This window comes from Vanessa cardui, chromosome 18 (genome assembly GCF_905220365.1).
Source record: "Vanessa cardui chromosome 18, ilVanCard2.1, whole genome shotgun sequence".
In the NCBI taxonomy this organism is placed as follows: domain Eukaryota; kingdom Metazoa; phylum Arthropoda; class Insecta; order Lepidoptera; family Nymphalidae; genus Vanessa; species Vanessa cardui.
This window is the reverse complement of record NC_061140.1, coordinates 7,289,011-7,309,884: the sequence shown is the minus strand read 5'-3', so window position 1 is coordinate 7,309,884 and position 20,874 is coordinate 7,289,011. Positions and strand designations below refer to the sequence as shown.

General features: G+C 30.4%; 1 protein-coding gene across 2 annotated transcripts; it reads right to left on the bottom strand.

Moving 5' to 3' along the window:
- Nucleotides 1–9,080: 9,080 nt before the first annotated feature.
- LOC124537601 lies at nucleotides 9,081–11,583 on the bottom strand. 2 transcript variants are annotated; one of them, XR_006966930.1, is made up of 2 exons: nucleotides 11,514–11,583; nucleotides 9,081–9,444 (listed from the first exon to the last, which is right to left on the bottom strand). XR_006966930.1 is itself a non-coding variant. In XM_047114480.1 (2 exons), exons 1-2 carry the CDS (start codon nucleotides 11,386–11,388, stop codon nucleotides 9,316–9,318), a joined length of 513 nt encoding a protein of 170 aa, XP_046970436.1. In that variant the 5' UTR covers nucleotides 11,389–11,578; the 3' UTR covers nucleotides 9,081–9,315. The 2 variants fall into 2 exon arrangements, 1 of the variants encoding a protein (XP_046970436.1); XM_047114480.1 differs by having other exon boundaries at nucleotides 11,005–11,578.
- Between the last annotated feature and the right edge of the window lie 9,291 nt (nucleotides 11,584–20,874).

Genomic DNA, 20,874 nt, shown 5'->3' with positions numbered 1-20,874 from the left:
ACTTAAAAATAAGACGTAATTATCCAATCTAATTTGTATATTTACTATTATGGTAATTTTACGCACACTAAGAGTTCATGTAAAAACGCGCGTCACTCAGTATTACACAACAATTAGTAATTCAACGATTTTTTTTTAAAGTTATATTTGTGTACAACCTAAATAAACGTTATAAATCCAAACAAATGAAAATATATTCAAATAACGGAAAAGGTACTACGTGTTATTTTGATTAAAATAATCTAATTCAAAACAGAAGTAGGTATGCTCGTTTTTAAAAAAACTTTTATACTACATAGTACTCGTATGAAAAAAGTCGCTACACATAACGTATATCTAAAATTTTAGTTAGCGGAAGAAACATAACAGGAAAAATTCTTATGTTATTCGTACAGGTAAGTTAAAAGTTGAAATTCTCGATTTCTTTCTACTTTGTATGCATGTATCATATAAATTGTCCTCTTAAACCCGCTTAGTTTTTAAATAGAAACCATTTAAAATCAGTTGGGTAGTTAATCTACTATAGTTAGAAGATCTAAGAACCGTTATTTACTTTTAGATCTTCAAAAAATACAATCCTTTGTTCTTTTGTTGTTTTTCAATATAAAAGTTATACTATACTCTTATTATACCGGTTGGAAGCTGGGTCGGGTAGCCAGATAGATTATAAATTATTATTTAATTGAATATAAATAGCATTAGCTATTTTATATTCAACTTTATGCATAAGAATTAGTAATATAGTTATTGAAATAACAAATAACAAAAATACTCTACACTATAATAATACAAGTAACCAATTCTATAGAATGATTCAAATATGAATTGTAGTAATTTTTCAACTAATTGATATAAAAAATAAATATTTTACAGATAGCGATTAAGAAATTTGTATTGAGATTGAAATTAATAACGTTCGTGATCGCTAAAATATGCTTTATCAAAGTAAAAATTAATGAAGTATAATTTAGTGCAAAAAGCGTGTAACGAAATAATTGAGTAAAATTTTATAATTGATTCAGTCACGGAGTGTGTGATTTTTATTTATCCAACTAACGCTAGCAAGTAAACCAAATAAACATAACATCATGCATCAATATTTTAAAGAAACATAATCAATGCGTCCTATAGACAAAATATAATTCGTTAAAATATTTAACAACAATAGTACTATCAGGCCAACTCTATTATATTTATAATGTCCAATAAAGTCAAAGTTTCACAGAACGGCTGGACGTGAGGTAAATTTTAAATATATGTAGAACGAGTTTTGTATAAAAAAAGTGTAATTGGCTGGAATAATTGCGAGCCAATAGTATATGAGTATATTCAACCGATAACAGATAAAAAAAACTTACGTTCATTATTTAAAATTGTTTGTAATTTGTCACGTGTAGTATTTTGTACACTGTGTTGTTCCAAACTAACCGGGAGCACTACTGGGTGAAATCCTGTCGTTTTAAATAATAGAAAGGGGAGTGCCTTTCTCCTCTTTCCGGTTTTGTTTTCAACTCAGTTCAAGGTCGGGTTAAGGTTCTCATAGAGTTACGCATATTATGAAGTGAAAGCGTCTCTTACACGGTATGTCGTCATAGATATCATTTTAGATGTCATTGTCTAACTTTTCGACAAAAGCTTATCATGTACATACATCACTGTTTTATATAAATATATAAATTCATTCCTACACTTTAAATTATATTTTTGTTCTTATTTCATATTTTATTTACTGCTGTTATAAGTTCTTTTATTAATATTATATGTTTGGTAATATTGTGTTCCGATTTGATTGTAGAATGAGCCAGTGGAACTAAAGGCACAAAAGACATAACATGTCTGTTCCGAGTTGGTGTTGCATTGGTGTCGAATTGTTAATATTTCTTACAGCACCATCACGATCAGGTTGCCAATTTGTTTTTCCGTCTACCTATATATATCAAAGAAAAATTATCAAAATAACTTATTCTTATTAGCAACATTTTTCATAAATCTATTCATATAACCTAACTAGTTATTTAATACAAAATATATATTATAGTATACATGTCCAATACAAAAAAGAACATTTTCAGGCAAAAGTGTCTACAGTTTATTTCGAGTGTATTATATAATACATTGCATGTACATGTACTTACACATATATTGTAATGTATACTTTATGTTATTTTTTTTCAATGTTGTTTACACCTATAAAGATGTATCACCTCGAATGTTACCCATATTTAATATATATTTTTTAAGTGTTTAGTGATAAGGTGTAACTTTTTACAATAAATAAATAAATATAGATTCTAAAGCAATGAATTCAAATTGTAATTGTACACTAACAATGTTTTTAAACATTTTTAGTAACTTTTGTCATTTAAGTGTTTAGGCTGTGTGTGATATAAACAGCAATTAAGTCGATTAACTTGCGTTCTTAATAGAGGTAAAACAAGAAAAACCGTACTATCGCATAATTTATTTAAGACATATTTTCCGTAACAAAGATACAATAAAGATTAATTTCAAACAATTTATATAAAGACCTTGTATTTTTTATACACAGAAACGTAACAGACATCACTTATTTGGTAGAAAACATATTTTTGAAGAATCCCATAAGTTAATAAAGTAAGTAAATATATTACAAACAGTAGAAACAAATAAAATTTTAATATTCGTTGTAATTTTACCAACGTATCCTATTAACGTACATATACATATATTAGCCCCACATGTGAGCGAGGTCGCCCCAATCAAATCCGTATTCCATTTCACCTAATTGATAAGTACTGGTGAGATTTTCACAAGTTGTTACTGTTAATATAATGCAGAAAACAAGAATGCTGTATACCTGAAATATAAATAAATAATTCCGTGGTATACATTTGAAAAAATAATTAACTTTTTTGAAGTTTGTCTATGATTTTTTTTAATAATATTTTATAATTTATTCTAAAGTCATCTTAGATATTCCACTAAGTTATCTTAGATTATGTTTAAATATTTTGGTCAACAATATTGTAATAAAACTTACGGTGTACATGTTTATTCGAGATATTTTTTCAACGTAACAACTTTCTCCTTATGAATTGGGTTGATCTGAGTCTAAACAAATAATTAGATGTATAATTATAAAAGTAATTACAGCATTATATATACACACATTCGTAACGTAACTAATGTGTTGCTAATTGATTTTCGATTATATTGATAAACATGTAATAAAATGTAATGTTTTAGTCTGTGGCGAATACATTTTTAAATTGAGTACCTACCGAAAAAATAATTCTAGTCTTAATTTTAAACCGACTTCAAAAAGGAGGAGGTTATCAATTCGTCTGTATTTTTTTTGTTTGTTACCTCATAACTTTTGACTGGGTGGACCGATTTTGATATTTTTTTTTGTTTTAAAGTTAGTACTTCCCGTGAGGTCCCATTTTAATTTTATCCAGTTCTGATGATGGTATATGTATGAAAACGGTATAAGCCTTAAATTTGCATTGTGTATGTGTGCGAAAAATAAGTGAATTACTCAAAAGCTTGTGCCAACCGATATTAATAATTCTTTTTTTATTACAAAGTATATACTTGCAGGATAGTTTGGTGAAGTTTGGTAAGGTTTTGAGCATATGGTCCATGACAAAGTAACGGAAAGGACGGGAATGGAACAATTCTGAGGAGCACGTTAGCGATACTCGGCCGAATCTTTTATTTATAAGTATTTAGATATTTGAGTCACTTTCCATAACGTGGTTATGTTCATGTAATGGTCATAGTGCAATACTGATACTAAATATACTACAGAATTTGTTTATTTACGATATCACATTGCAACTTCTAAAATGATCCATGTTTCTTTACTATATTGTTCATGTCTTATATACACAAAACTTTTGCTCGAATCACACTATCTATTAAAAAACCGCATCAAAATCCGTTGCGTGGTTAGATATAAGGATATATAAAGCGACTTTGTTTTATACTATGTAATCATGGAACGGCTCACAGCTAGGATGCGATATGGGGCAGAATTTCTAACGGTCTTTAATAAAATTTTGTGTATTTGATGTGATGTAATATGATGTACGACATATACTAGCTCTTTGTAAAGTTGTTTTACTGAGGTCGATTTCAGCTCTTTTGAAGGTGGTTCCTTGTAGCTTATGGACTAATAAGCCAACCCAACAATATATCTATCAAAAAACAATACGAGATTACTTTAAGAAGCATGTTTTTTACAAATTACCTTTTGTACAAACAAAACTCAAGTATTTATTGGTTTCTTCAAAAAATTAGGCCGTCTAGCCTTTAGTCTAGATACGACAACAAATCTAAACAAAATGAATTATTTTACGCACGGACTAGAGGCATGATAATAATCATACAGCTTACATTTTATTAAGATACTATTTTTTTATGTCATAATGTCATGTTAGTAGTTTTAGGTATCAAAGAGGATAAACCTTTTACAGAGTTACATTTTGAAATGTGTAAGATCGATTGTAAAATTTCTGATACATTCTGTATATATTTTATGGGAAACAGTTTTGGTGCATCCGTTCCCTAAATAGGGTAAACGCTCAGACAATTATAAGCTGCCAGCTTCTGCGGTACCATCGGGGTCGTTCAGGCTTCTAATTTACCTTAATCACAGATGAGAGAAATTGAGAGCAAGGGGGAGGCATTGACGGCCAGTTAGGACATATAGAAGGCCTTCGATTGCGTATGGTACAAAGAATATATTTCGAAGCTCCTTTCCTATCCCCGGGAAATTGTGCAATTGAATCACAAGCTTTTTGGCATATCGGAGCATTAAAGTCGTTATCTATGGTGCATGCTCTGGATATAAAATTCGTCAATGCTGGTGTTCCACAAGCCTGCGTTCTATCACCCAATCTGTTTTTTCTGCATATCGATGTTACAAATTGTTACTTGTTACAAATCTCTAACATTCACTGCTATGCAGACGAGAGCACCGTAGATACCTCATACACCGAGAGGACTAATATTTCTCCGGAATAACCGGAACAAATTGTGTCTGAAATTGTGTTCAGCAAGGCAAGACAGTATTTCACGTCGACCCATCGCCCAAGGCGCAAATTCTGCCCCACATGGAATACTGCTCTCACCCGCTAGCGTATCCAATGCAAAGCGGCTCGAATTGTCGACTATCAAGCCCTTTTCGACCTGCTTGATCCTTTCGTTTTGCGTAGAGAGGTTGGATCACTCTGCATCATCAAGATCTTTCCTACCTCGCACAACCATTCTGTGGAACTTGAAGCTTTCGCCAGTGGCTTGTTCGAACCAATGCGACTTTGGACCTTAAAAAACAAACTCCTTCCTTAAAGGTCAGCAACGCACCTGCAAGACCCCCCCCATGGTGTTGAAGATGTCTATGGCCGGTGGTAATCACTTTCCATCAGGTGAGCCTCCTGCTCGTTTTGTTTTTTTATAAACTAAAAAAGTAGTCGGTTGTCTTTTTAATAAATTTCTCTAAATTATATAAAATTTTAATATATTTATACTCATTTTAAAATAAACCTAGTACTTTTTATTACTGGAGCTCGAAAACAAATCCCCCCCCCAAATTAAATCCTGGCTACTGCCCTGAGAGCACTTATTACATTGTTTATTTAAAATATATTTATTTATACTAAATTTATGCTTTTTTATCATCAATATAATCTTATGTTAAGTAATATGCCTTACTTTTTTGTTAGTTCTTTAAATATTTTTGACATGCTAAGATAATACTACTTTAAAGAAGATTTACAATACTTGATAAGTTATAAAATGCCCAAGTTATCAATAATTTTATGCAAGGAGATAATAAAGCATACTATTCGAAGGCCTTTGATTAGTCTACATTTACAAAAAAAAGGCATTTAAAAAATACTCTGTTATTTTTTGTCTCCTCTGACGTTTTAAGCCATCCATGGTTATTACAAATACGACGTTAAATGTGTCTAATGTAATTAAGCTAAATACGATATTTTTTTAATAAAAATTTTCATCTTTTAATGCTTTTCTTTTTATGCTATGCATAGAATACTCACGATACCTACAGTGATAGTACAGAGAGCTGATACCGGTGAGTGATAGCAGCATCGCCTCTAAGGTACCTGACGTTCGGGACCGCACGCTGCCAACTTGTTAACTCTACTTTATTTTTTTATTTACTGAATGTAAATAAATTTAATAACTCTAAATTTTCGTACTTCTATTAATAGTGTTTTGAGCGTCGGCAGCTTAATATGCTATACTTTAAACACAGCGGCATCGTTCGACCTCTCTGAACTCGGTATGTCAGGGGTCATTAAAAAAATGGGCGGTTTCGACACGGGCGAGAGAGTTGCGCGTTCGTTTCGTTACAATAAAAATTAATGAATATAACCGAAGAGCCGAGTTGGCCCCGTGGTGAGAACGCGTGCATCTTAACCGATGATTGCGGGTTCAAGCCCAGGCAAGCACCGCTATATATACGAGTATGTGCTTAATTGTGTTTATAATTCATCTCATGCTCGGCGGTGAAGAAAAACATCGTGAGGAAACCTGCATGCGTCTAATTTCATCGAAATTCTGCCACATGCGCATTTTACCAAACCGCATTGGAACAGCGTGGTAGAATAATATTTATAAATATATGTTTAAAGAACGAATTTGTAATAATCAAGCCAATAGTATACTAGAATATTCAACAGAAAACATAAAAAAAGTTACGTTCATTATTTGAAATTGTTGGTAATTTATCACGTGTAGTATTTTGTACGTTGTGTTGTTCCAAACTAACTGTGAGAAGTACTGGGTTAAATTCTGACGTTTTCAACCGACTTCATAAAGGAGGAGGTTATCAATTCGTCTGTATTTTTTTTAAATAATAGAAAGGGGAGTGCTTTTCTCCTCTTTCTGGTTCAAGCCCAGGAAGCAGCGCTATATATACGAGTATGTGCTTAATTGTGTTTATAATTCATCTCATGCTCGGCGGTGAAGGAAAACATCGTGAGGAAACCTGCAGGTGTCTAATTTCATGGAAATTCTGTCACATGCGCATTCTATCAAACCGCATTGGAACAGCGTGGTGGACTAATATTTATAAATATATGTTTAAAGAACGGGTTTGTAGAAAAAAAAGTGTAATAATACTGAAATAATCAACAAATCAACAAGAAATAAGGAATAGCGGAATCCAGCGATGGCACCACCGTTAATCAATTCAAAAATAAGGAAAAGGAATAAAATCCGTCGCGGTGGGAATTTGTTTCTTATTTCTTATAGCCATCCAATCACAGGGTATTTTTTCAGTGAAGTGTCGTAAAACTAACAACAGCACGTAACTAGTAGCAGTTATTCAACCGCTGTGATTGGTTGAATATTGTAGCTTATTGTGTTTTGGTTGCTGTACTATTCCTTATTCCTTATCTCTTATACCTTATTTTTTATTCTTATTTTTTACTGCTGTAATAAGTTCTTTTTTAATATTATATGTTTTGTATTCTTGAGTTCTGATTTGAATGTAGAGTGAGCCAATGTAACTACAGGAACAAGGGACATAGCATTTTTGTTCTGAAAGTTGGTGTCGCATTGACAATGTAAAAATGGTTAATACTTCTTACAGCCATCACCATCAAAATTACTCAAAATAAAATGTTCTTGCTAGTTATTTTTTTAAACGACTTCAAAAAAAGGAGGAGGTTCTCAATTCGTCGGGGCCTTTTTTTTATTTTTTTTTATTTTTTATGTATGTTACCGAATTACTCGAAGATGGCTGGGCCGATTTTGACAATTCTTTTTTTGTTTGAAAGGGCATGTTTTACAGGTGGTCCCATTGTCAGGAGATCAGGATCTGATGATGGGATCCTGGAGAAATCGAGGGAACTCCTCAAATTTTATAGGCACACCTATAGTGATTTCGATTTTATTCAAAGTGCCTTGGTCATATGCTCACGAAAAGTGACATTTGATGAAGTGGAACTGATGATGAAGACCACAACTGATAATCAGAACCTATTAGTAAGTAACTATTTTACGGGTTTAGTTCTATTTCTTTAAGATAGTCGTCAAGCAATTGATGTTAGTAAATATGCCTATGATGAAGTCTGGCTGATGGTGGACTACCAGGAGAACTTCTCAATGATTAACGGCATTGCATCGGGAAAAATGGTATTGTCTAATTGACGATGAGCAGTTAACATTAGGCTATTGTAACTGAGGTAACGCTTAATTTGAGTTGCAGTCCACATCGTATTGAAACGGCGTTGAGTTATGTTTAGAGTCGAAAGCCGAAATGTACTGAGTATAATAAAGTGAATGACAAACACTACCAATTGTAATTATAAATAACAAAACAACACTGAAAAGCAGTAAATAAATTTTTATAAATAAAAAAAAACCGCCTTCAAAAATGAACTAAAAAGAAAAAAATAATCAGTTGCATCCATATCCAATTTACGATTTTTTAATCACCTTTTGAAGTCGGTGCCAGCAAAGTAAATAAATTCCTATATTGAAATCATTTCATTTGTATCGATAGTAAGGTTTGTCTAATGGTGTCATCTATACAATAAATAGATTTAGTTTTTGTAGGTATGTATTATGTACATATATTAGCAATGTTGGCACTTGGCACCGACTTTGAGAGGTGATTAAAAAATCGTAAATTGGATATGGATGCAACCGATTATTTTTTCTTTTTAGTTCATTTTTGAAGGCGGTTTTTTTTTATTTATAAAAATTTATTAGCCTAACCTAATACCTATTTTTGACAGATTATATATACATATATATTGTTTTAAGTATCTTACAGGTCCTATATAAAGAAAACCATTTCAGACAAAAGTGACAATTTTGATAATATATTTCATTGTACGTACAATTACCTACTTATAAAAATATTTTAATATACACTTTTGAAACTAAAAGAGTTTTCCTTCATTCCAAAGCAAGGATTTCAATATTAATTATGAGAATAGTGTAAAATGTTTTTAAAGCATTTTTAGTAACTTTTGCCATTTAAGTGTTTAGGCTGTGTGTGATATAAACAGCAATTAAGTTGATTAACTCGCGTTCTTAACAGAGGTATGAGTAAAACAAGCAAAACCGTACTATCGCATAATTTATTTAAGACATGTTTTCCGTAAAATAGATACAATTTAAAACAATTTATGTCCTAGCATTTTTTATACACAAAAACGTAGAAGACATCGCTAATTTATAAAAAACCATATTTTTTCAAACCTGAAGATATGAATAAAGTAAGTAAATATATTACAAACAATAATAACAAATTCAATTTTAGTATTCATTGTAATTTTACCAACATTTACTAAAATATTATCCCAAAACGTGACCGAATTTGCTAGAACCAAACCTGTTTTCCATTTCATCTAATTGATAAGTACTGGTGAGATTTTCACAAATTGCTACTGTTAATATAACGCAGAAAACAAGAATGCTGTATACCTGAAATGTAAATAAATAATTCCGTTGTATACATTTGAGTAAATAATTAACTTTTTTTAAGTTTATTTGTCTATGATTTTTTTTTATAATATTTTGTTTTATTTATTTAAAATACTTTACTGCACAATACATTACACAATAGTTAATGGGTAATAAAGAAACAAAAAAAGAGAACTAATGGTGCGCAAAGGCGGTCATATCGCTTATAGCGATCTCTCACAGAATACCTTTGGTGATAGGAGCCTTAGACGAGAACAGCTGGTAAGCGCAGATAGAAAGAGTAAAGAAGAGATAAGGCTTGCGAGTTTCTTCTGCCTCATTGGCAGCCACTTTAAATGAGACCGATACTGCGAGACATGATCGAATTTACGCAGACCAAAGATAAATCTAATGGCTAAATTTTGCAGTCGTTCTAATTTATTTAGAAGGTTCTCTCTCAGTTAAGTCAGTGCAGTAGGCGTCAGTATAATCCAATATTGGAAACAGGAACGAATTGGCTAAATTGATCTTAGCCTTGATTGGCAGTAGATTTTTCCATCGCCTTAAAAACTAATGATGGAAAGATCTTACGGCTCATTTCTGCAATCAGAGGGACCCAGGAGAAGGAAGCATCGAGAAGTAGCCCAAGATTTTTAACCGTTTCTTGCAGTTGTAATATGTGGCCATCAAACATTATTGGAGGTAGATTTTTTGTCTTTAATCCTCGAAAGAAGCTTGACACTGCCAAAAACAGCTACTGGTTACAGATTTATTATCAATTCCACAGCGTATATCGTCACATACTTTAGTGAGCGCAGTAACTGTACTATGGCCTTTTCTAAACCTAGATTGGAAAGGGGAGAGGATTTTATTAATTGAGAGAAATTGGTTCAATAAAAATGAACAACACGCCAACACAATAATGTTGTCTTATATTTTCGCGATGATTGCACATTTAAATAAAACTAGTTATAACGGATTTAAATCGCGTATATTAATTATTTTGGACATCCCGACGTTTCGAGCACTTTACAGCGTTCGTGGTTCAGTCTACCCGTGACCACGGGATGTCCAAAATAATTAATATACGCGATTAAAATCCGTTATAACTAGTTTTATTTAAACGCTCCAACACTTTTGAGAGAAAAGGAAGAACAGATATGGGTCTAAAATGAGAAGGTAGCGAAGGATTGGAAACTTTAGGAATAGAAATTACTTTATGGGCTTTACGCCATAGGGATGGGAAAGTACCAGTTGATAAGAAATAGTTAAATATATGACATAAAGCAGGTAAAATGCTATTAAGAGTAAGGATAATCAAACTTCGGCTTCACAACCAATTGAGTCTGATTTGATGCTTTAAGATGTGCTTCTTTAATTCGCCAATGGTGACAGAACTGAATTGGAAGGAAGTATATAAGGGGTGGGCAGTGTATTGAGATATTTGATTGTATTAAGTTTGTCTTGTATATTTATAGAGGAAGAAGAAATGAAATGTCTATTAAGACTATCGAGATCGAAATTACAAGAAAAGTTTTCCTGTTGACGCCCAATTCCCAATGATTTTAAAAACCGCCAAACCTTGGATGTATCGCTATTCTCAATAGCATTTGCAATAAACTTGCGCTGAGCGTCACGGCAGAGCTTATTGCAACGATTTCGCAGCTGTTTATATTTTTCCAGGTAGTCAGTTCCACTGGTAGTCGCATTTCTTTTATATTTGGCCTTCGCAACATTACGTTTAGCCATAAGTGTTTTAATGTCCTGAGTTAGCCAAGGCGCTGGTAAATGCTTAAGCTTTATAGGTCTTAGCGGAGCATGTTTATCTAATAAATAAGTTAACAAAGAATTAAAAATACTCATTTTTTCGTCAATTGAGCTGGCATTATAGACAGCAGTCCAGTCGATATTGTTCAAATCACTCATAAAATTGGATTTATTGATCTTTTGGAAATTACGCCGCATCACTATTATATTGTTGGTTTCGCCCGCGGTTTTATCATCTATTCTAAAGTCATCTTAGATATTGTACTAAGTTATCTTAGAATACGTTTAATTATTTTGGTCAACAATATTGTAATAAAACTTACGGTGTACATGTTTATTCGAGATTTTTTCTCAACGTAACAACTTTTTTCTTATGAATTGGGTTGATGTGAGTCTAAACAAATTATTAAATAATTATAAAAGTAATTACAGCATTATATATACACACATTCGTAACGTAACTAATGTGTTGGTAATTGATTTTCGATTATATTGATAAACATGTAATAAAATGCAATGTTATAGTCCGTGGCGAATACATTTTTAAATAAGGGCCGAAAAATTAATTCTACTCTTTCTCATTTTAATTTCAATTAGACAGTATTTAAATCACTAATTACATTGTTACTTTCAAATATATTCATTTATTTATACTAAGTTTACGCTTTTTCATCAACAATATAATCTTATGTTGAGAAATATGCCTCACTTTCTGTCAAATATTTTTGACACGCTAAGTTAATACTCTTTTAAAGAAAATATACAATACTCGATATGTTATATAATACTCGAATTATCATTAATTACAACGCATACGCAACGCTCTTCGAAGGCCTTTAATTAGTCTAAATTTATAAAAAAAGGTGGTTAAAAAATAAACTGTTATTTTTTTTGTCTCATCTACAGTCGGAACTTATAATCTCTGACGTTTTTAAGCCATCCATGGATATTACAAATACGCCGTTAAATGTATCTAATGTAATTATGGTAAAGCCGATATATTTTTATGAAAATTTTCATCTTTTTGTGCTATGCATGGAATACTCACGATACCTACAGTGATAGTACAGAGAGCTGATAACGGTGAGTGATAGCAGCATCGCCTCTAAGGTACCTGACGTTCGGGACCGCACACTGCCAACTTGTTAACTCTACTCTATTTTTTTATTTGCTGGATGTAAATAAATTGAATAACTCTAAATGTTCGTACTTGTATTTTTAGTGTTTTGAGCGTCGGCAGCTTAATATAATAAAAAAAAAAATATATATAACCCAAGAGCCGAGTTTGCCCAGTGGTGAGAACGCGTGCATCTTAACCGATGATTGCGGGTTCAAGCCCAGGCAAGCACCGCTATATATACGAGTATGTGCTTAATTGTGTTTATAATTCATCTCATGCTCGGCGGTGAAGAAAAACATCGTGAGGAAACCTGCATGCGTCTAATTTTATCGAAATTCTGCCACATGCGCATTTTACCAAACCGCATTGGAACAGCGTGGTGGAATAATATTTATAAATATATGTTTAAAGAACGAATTTGTAATAATCAAGCCAATAGTATACTAGAATATTCAACAGAAAACATAAAAAAAGTTACGTTCATTATTTGAAATTGTTGGTAATTTATCACGTGTAGTATTTTGTACGTTGTGTTGTTCCAAACTAACTGTGAGAAGTACTGGGTTAAATTCTGACGTTTTCAACCGACTTCATAAAGGAGGAGGTTATCAATTCGTCTGTATTTTTTTTTAAATAATAGAAAGGGGAGTGCTTTTCTCCTCTTTCTGGTTTTGTTTTTAACTCAGTTCAAGGTCGGATAAAGGTTCTCATAAAGTTACGCATATTATGAAGTGAAAGCGTCTCTTAAGCCCATTACACAATGAAAAAAATAAAGAGATAAGGAATAAGCAATAAGGAACAAGAAATAAGGAATAGCGGAATCCAGCGATGGCATCACCGTTAATAAATTCATAATTTAAAAATAAGGAATAAGAATAAAGTCCGTCGCGGTGGGAATTTATTTCTTATTTCTTATAGCCATCCAAACGCAGGGTATTTTTTCAGTGAAGTGTCGTAAAACTAACAACAGCACGTAACTAGTAGCAGGTATTCACCCGCTGTGATTGGTTGAATATTGTAGCCTATTGTGTTTTGGTTGCTGTGCTATTCCTTATTCCTTGTTCGTTATTCCTTATTTTTTCTTATACCTTATTTTTTTCATTGTGTAATGTGCTTTACACAGTTTGTCGTCATACATATAATTAATAATTATAGATGTCAATGTCTAACTTTTCGACAAAAGCTTATCATGAACATATATCATTGTTTTATATAAATATGTAAATACATACTTTCACTTTACATTTTATTTTTGTTCTTATTTTATTTACTGCTGTTATAAGTCCTTTTTTTTAATATTAAATGTTTGGTATTCTTGTGTTCTGATTTGAATAAGGAACATAGCATTTTGTTCCGAAAGTTGGTCTCGCATTGACTATGTAAAAATGGTTAATACTTCTTACAGCAATCACCATCAAAAATACTCAAAATAAAATGTAGTTATTTTTAAGCCTAACCTAATAGCTATTTTTATTTAATTATCTTACATGTCCTATATAAAGAAAACCATTTCAGGCAAAAGTGACTCGTAAGATCAATTTTGATAATATATTTCATTGTACGTACAATTACCTGCTTATAAAAATATTTTAATATATACTTTTGAAACTAAAAGAGGTTTCCTTCATTCTAAAGCAAGGATTTCAATATTAATTATGAGAATAGTGTAAAATGTTTTTAAAGCATTTTTAGTAAGTTTTGCCATTTAAGTGTTTAGGCTATGAGTGATATAAACAGCAATTAAGTCGATTAACTCGCGTTCTTAACAGAGGTATGAGTAAAACAAGAAAAACCGTACTATCGCATAATTTATTTAAGACATGTTTTCCGTAAAATAGATACAATTTAAAACAATTTGTGTCCTGCATTTTTTATACAGAAAAACGTAATAGACATCGCTAATTTATAAGAAACCATTTTTTTATAAATATATTACAAACAGTAGAAACACATTAAATTTCAGTATTCGTTGTCATTTTACCAGTGTATCCTATTAACGTATATATTAGCCCCACATGTGAGCGAGGTCGCCCCAATCAAATCTGTTTTCAATTTCATCTAATTGATAGGTAGTGGTGATATTTTTACAAGTTGTTGCTGTTAATATAACGCAGAAAACAAGAATGCTGTATACCTGAAATGTAAATAAATAATTCCGTTGTATGCATTTAAGAAAATTATTAACTTTTTTGAATTTTATTTTTCTATGATTTTTTAAAAATATTTTATCATCTATTCTAAAGTTATCTTAGATAATCTACTAAGTTATTTTAGATTATGTTTAAATATTTTACTTACGGTGTGCATATTTATTCGAGATATTTTTTCAACGTAACAACTTTTTTCTTATGAATTGGGTTGATCTGAATCTAAACAAATAATTAAATATATAATTATAAAAGTAACTACAGCATTATATATACACACATTCGTAACGTAACTAATGTGTTGGTAATTGATTTTCGATTATGTTGATAAACATGTAATAAAATGCAATGTTATAGTCTGTGGCGAATAAATTTTTGAATAAGGGCCGAAAATATAATTCTACTCCTTTTCATGTTAATTTTAATTACACAGTATTTAAAGCACTCATTACATTATTAATTTAATTTTTTATCATCAATATAATCTTATGTTGAGGTTATATGATACCCAAATCATTATTAATAGGGAATATGCAAATATAGTATTTATGGAAAAATCACTATTAAAATGTTATAAAAATATTAAAGAAGGACCACTGAAAGGTTTATATTTGACATAATTTTGGTTTTTTAACAATGATTACGAATTAAAGTAACGTGAAACGGAACGTATTTCAAAACACTAATATAGCGTTCAGTGACGTCACTCCTGTTATGACTACTAATTTAAGGTTATAGTTGTAAAAATTGAACATTGAAACGAAAATTAATTGCGTTTTTCGAAATAAAATGGAAGTGGGGTTTGTCAAAGCAAACTCCAAATTCCTCTTGTCAGCTTGAAACCACTTTTATCTCACTTTTGTGTCAGGAAGTCCAGTCAAAAACTATTTATTTGAAAACTTTAACGAAGTAGATGAACAAATTGGCACAGATCATACGTCAACAAAGCTTTTTTCGGAGTATCGATAGTCTGTTTTAAATTTTTACAAAAAGTATCTCAAAGGTTGAGAAAAAATGCATAAGCTAACGAGGACAAGTACTATTAGAGGGGCAGTGACAGACATCATAGAAATAAAGATACAATTTCGCACGAAAATTGAAATTGACATTTTGAAATCGCAGTTTTTGGAGTAAATTACAGTGTTTTAGATTTTTAATATATTTGTGATCTATCCTATATGGAGGTCTTTCAAATAAACATAAAAATAAAAATATCGCATCTATTTGACCTAAGGAGATAATAGAGCATACTATTCGAAGGCCTTTGATTAGCCTACATTTATAAAAAAAAGGTTGTTAAAAATAAACTGACTGTCTGTTATTTTTGTTGTCTCATCTACAGTCGGAACTTATAATCTCTGACGGTTTTAAGTCATCCATGGTTATTACAAATACGCCGTTAAATGTATCTAATGTAATTAAGCTAAATCCGATATTTTTTTTTATGAACATTTTCATCTTTTTATGTTATGCATGGAATACTCACAATACTTACAGTGATAGTAAAGAGAGCTGATACCGGTGAGTGAGAGCAGCATCGCCTCTAAGGTTCCTGATTTTCGGGACCGAACACTGCACTCTTGTTAGCTCTATATTATTTTTTTATTTACTGGATGTAAATAAATTGAATAACTCTAAATGTTCGTACTTGTATTTTTAGTGTTTTGAGGGTCGGCAGCTTAATATGCTATATTTAAAACAAAGTGGCAGCTTTCGAATTTTCTTAACCCGGTATGTTAGAGGTCATTAAAAAAATGGGCGGGCATGAGTTGCGCGTTCGTTTCGATATACTTAATAATAAATATATTAATTATTATGAGTTTGTAACTTAAAATTAATAAATTTCATTTTATTTTACCGAAATGAGCGTCATTTTAGATAGAATACAATGAATAATATTTGACTAGAAGTTAGTTTAGTCCTATATATTATTTTATAAGCTACCTAAAATTATATACAATAAAATAAATATAATATTATACAAATAAGTATACTTGCGAAAATATGGTAAGTTTTTTGTATTGAATAAGTTATGAATGAATTTAATATATTTATGTTTGAGTATAAAGTATAGTGTAATAGATATAATTTCGATTTGAAAGGTCACGAGTACAAAGCCGGCCAAGCACCTCGGTTTTTTAAGTGTTGAGTTTGTGATTTGCAATTCATCCTGAGACGGACGAAATGCTTATGTACATCTTTTATGAATAATTCTTTTAGAAGCTCTATTTGTGTTTCGAACTGACGAAGTCACAACGCAAACCAAATACATTTTTAATATGAATACATATATACAATGCAATTTTAATATTATTTTATACCATTAAATATTATATTATAAAATATTATTAAATTGCTTGTGAAAAAGAAAGTATTCTAGCTGTTTTTGTACCTTACTTTAAAATTAGAGAATAACATTGGTGAATTATTATTCATAATTATAACTAGGTGATTTATAATATTAAAAAAAAAAATAAAAAAAGTCCCCTTTACTTTTATTGAAGTATTTTTAAGTAATTTAATTATTATATTTACACAATAGGAATTTCTTATAATCTGTAATCAATATCGAATCAATAAAGTTACCAAACAAGATTTTTTAATAGAAAAATGGAATAAAAAACTTAAGTAGTTTAATTACCTATTTACCTATTTCATATTATGTTTAAGCCAAATAATGATATACAAGATCATCTGTTTATTATGTGTACTTTTTATATCAATTTGTTGTTCATAATATTCCAAATATATATTTTAAGCACAAAGTCCTTTTATTTTCCAAACGACGTCGATGTCTCCGCCACACATATCTAATTAAGGAAAACGTGAATGTCTTTAGCTGTTCCTGTGAAATTCTGCCAGTGGCTACTGACACAACATGTGCAGGTTTCCTCACAATGTTGTAAACATGGGTGAAGCATATGAAAACTATTATTCCATTTTCACGTTAGGCATTTGATGTTAGCAGATAACATTTTTTTAAACAGTAAATATATAGATAGAACACTAACATGAATAAATAGTACCTAAGAAGAACCTACGAAATAAATTCAATTATAATCTCGTTATAAACAATGACAAAGTAAAATTATAAATGCAATGAATCATGACTTAAGTTTAACTGAGTTTTTTTATATGATATAATTTATATGAATTAAAAGCTTCCTTATCATTTTCTCAAATAACGTTATTTTCAAGTTTCAAATTCGATCGAAGACATAAGAAATAATTAATAAATTGTGAGTAGGGTAGTAGCGCTTTAGATTTCAGTATTTAATAATACCTAACTATAGCTATTGGTAAACGACTCGCATAGCAATATAATTATTGAAAAATTGTAATAAATTAAAATATATAGTATGAATGTGAATATCTTATGCTATATACATACAATGTATTATTAACATTTTGTTTATCGTTATCATTATTTAAATTGTGTTATAAATTAAAAAGAATTAATATAATAAAAAAACACAAGAATTTTTGCAGTAAACAGATATTTTAATTGACATGTAAGTATAAACAGTCTGAAATAATGCTTTCTTTTTGAACACTACCGTAACCGTGGAAATGTAAAATATATATGCTTTTGTAAGGGGTTTTCCAATAGGTACTTGACAATTTTGAATGTTGTTTGTAAACGCACCTCTTAACCTAACATGCTCGATGTTAAGTATGACTGGCAGTTTATTCAGTAGACATAATTTAAATTACATTACAGTACATTTTCATCATTGTGAATTAAACGAACAACCAACTAAGAAGTAAATTTCAATTTACTATTGAAATTCGGAGTCGGTGGTCGCTACTTTAAGAGCTTTAACTACAATTTTTGGCCCAAGTTGGAATATACAGAGTTGGACAGCATATGGTTTCAACAGGTGCATCCACGTGCCACGGAGCACTCGTTATTTAGTAGATTTATTGAAAAACAAGTTTGATAAGCGTGTTATCTCAAGAAATGGACCAGTCGGCTGGCCTCATTCGTGCGATTTAACGCCTTTACATTTTTTTTGGACTATATCGAGTCATTTCTCTATGCTAATAAGCCTTTAGAAGCCTATAAGACGTTGGAAGAGCTGAAGGCCAACATTGAACGCGAAATGGCAGCCATTTCGGCCGAAACGTGTGACCGAGTTATTGAAAATTGGGTCCAACGAATCAACCAACGTGCCCGCGTTGGCCATATGAGCGAAGTCGAATTTCATTCATAAATGTTTTGAATTTACTTCAACTTGAAAATAAAGTTTTTTAAATATCTCAAATGGTCTTCATTTTATTTTGTAAAAAATTTGTCAAGTCCGTATTGGAAAACCCTTTATTATCTATTTTAAAAGGTTAAAAAGAAGAATTGCGTAAAGGTACGTAACAAAAACAATAGAAAATGTTGTTTGTTCTACTAATTATGATACTTTTTTCACGTTAATTTACTGCAATATTTTTTTACGGTTTTTATAAAAAATGCAAAATGCATGTTTAAATGTCATTAAATACTTTGATATCCATTTATTGTAGTTCTTAGTCATGGTTAGAGATAAAAAATTAAAAAAAAAAAAAACGTAATTTTTCTATTCGAGAATTGCAGTGATATTGATAGGTAAAATAGTTGGTCAAAAAACGTTTTCTTCTTATTTAGTTAAAAGTTTAATAGTATTTTAAAAAAATAATTCGATTTCAAAGTTTAATAACATAAACCACTTACACACAACGCATTTGATTTAAAAGTTTACATATAAAATAATTATCAAGGTGTTTTGTTCGTAATGTTAAGAACCATTACGAACAAAACACCTTGATAATTAGTATAATAATTTTATTGTAAGAACGAATTAAACGTATTTAAGCATAAAATATATATACGGTGATGTCTCGGTGGCATTCTATACAGTTCTTAGTAATAATAAATAAAATAAAAAAGTTAGAAAACGTTGAATAAGTATATATAAGTATTTGCAATTTTGAATTTCAATACCGACACAGTATTTATTTTAAAACAAACGAACATTATAAACAACTATTAATTGTGTTATATTTGTAAGGATGCTAATTAATATTAGTAGTAGAAATTTTGAATTATTTGGTTGTTGATAATTCAAAATAACTAATTTTATAAACTAATTAATAAGAAATATAATGGTCACCATTTTTGTACCTGAATTTAGTTTTTTATATTTGGAATATAATTATATGATAAGTTACTCGCTGTTTATGTATCAATAAGTACATTATTTTAGACTGGAAAAGTTGGTAATTCAAATAATGAATTAAAGTTTGTAATTGGCGAAAATGTTTTATTTATTACGTGCCAATCGTGTTATGTTTGTCCACCATCGTTGAGGTAACTTGTCATTTAATTCTAGTCACGGCCCTTTGAAGAAGATCAGATTGGATTAAATAAAAAAAAATAAAACAGAAAACAAAACTAATATTCATTAATTTAGCTGTGTTTTGTTTTTTTTTCATAGATAATATTTAACTTTTAATAATTATACTCAGCTCGTGAGGGAATGTAGTTCGAATATCTTCACGCAAAAAATACGCAAGACACATATTGTACATCCATTTCATGTTGTACCACTTGTGTGTTCCCTTTGATTTTATAAACCATACTCAATAAAAGTGTAAATTTATGTTTGTTATAAATGAAAAATAGGAATGCTCTGTCTTGTTCTTTGAAAAAAAAAATACTTTTACAAATAAAACCGTAAGATTATTTGTTTTAAAGTTTTTTATTTCGCCAGCTAGGCTTTACTTCAGAGGCATTATATACTGGGTAATATTTATTTTACTAATGTTTATTAAATCGGCAAATACAACACATTGTTTTCGAAGCATTAACTGTTTTTGGTATATCACGGTGATTTATCACTCCATGTATTATTTTATACATAAATATTAGATTTGTGTTTTTCCTCAATCGATAATTAACGTCACTTACTTTATAGCGAGCCTACATGGTTCGGTTTTTACAATGTTTGAATCATATTAGTAAGGGAAGTTTTAGAAGATTCAAGATTCTTCTTGAATCTCAAGTCAAACACGGTTAAGTTTTTATTAAATTATCATGTCCTTAACATATATTCGTTAGAGGAAGATATTTATAAGCTTTTAGATTATTTTCAGCTTAGATCTTTTTATAAAGAAATATTTGCATAATATATGCATAAAATATAATGCATTTGTCATTCATAAATGTCCAACAAATGCTGACCGTACATTTGACACTACAGTAACCCCAAAAGAAATAGGTTAAGGTAAGCTTATGATGAATTTAAAGGAATAGGAGTATTTAAATAAGGAAATTGGTAATTGAATTTATGGCAATGGACATATAATTATTTAATGTCACGTTTCACTTTTATATTAAGGATTTAATTTTAAATGGCTGACCGAGATTGATTCACATAAACACACAAA

Excerpts from the sequence above, each read along its gene's own strand:
- LOC124537601 (XM_047114480.1), bottom strand. The coding sequence starts at position 11,388 with ATGCGGCGTAATTTCCAAAAGATCAATAAATCCAATTTTATGAGTGAT. Across the intron at positions 9,445-11,004 it reads AGAATAGCGATACATCCAAG|GTATACAGCATTCTTGTTTT; the intron begins GTTTGGCGGTTT and ends TTTACATTTCAG.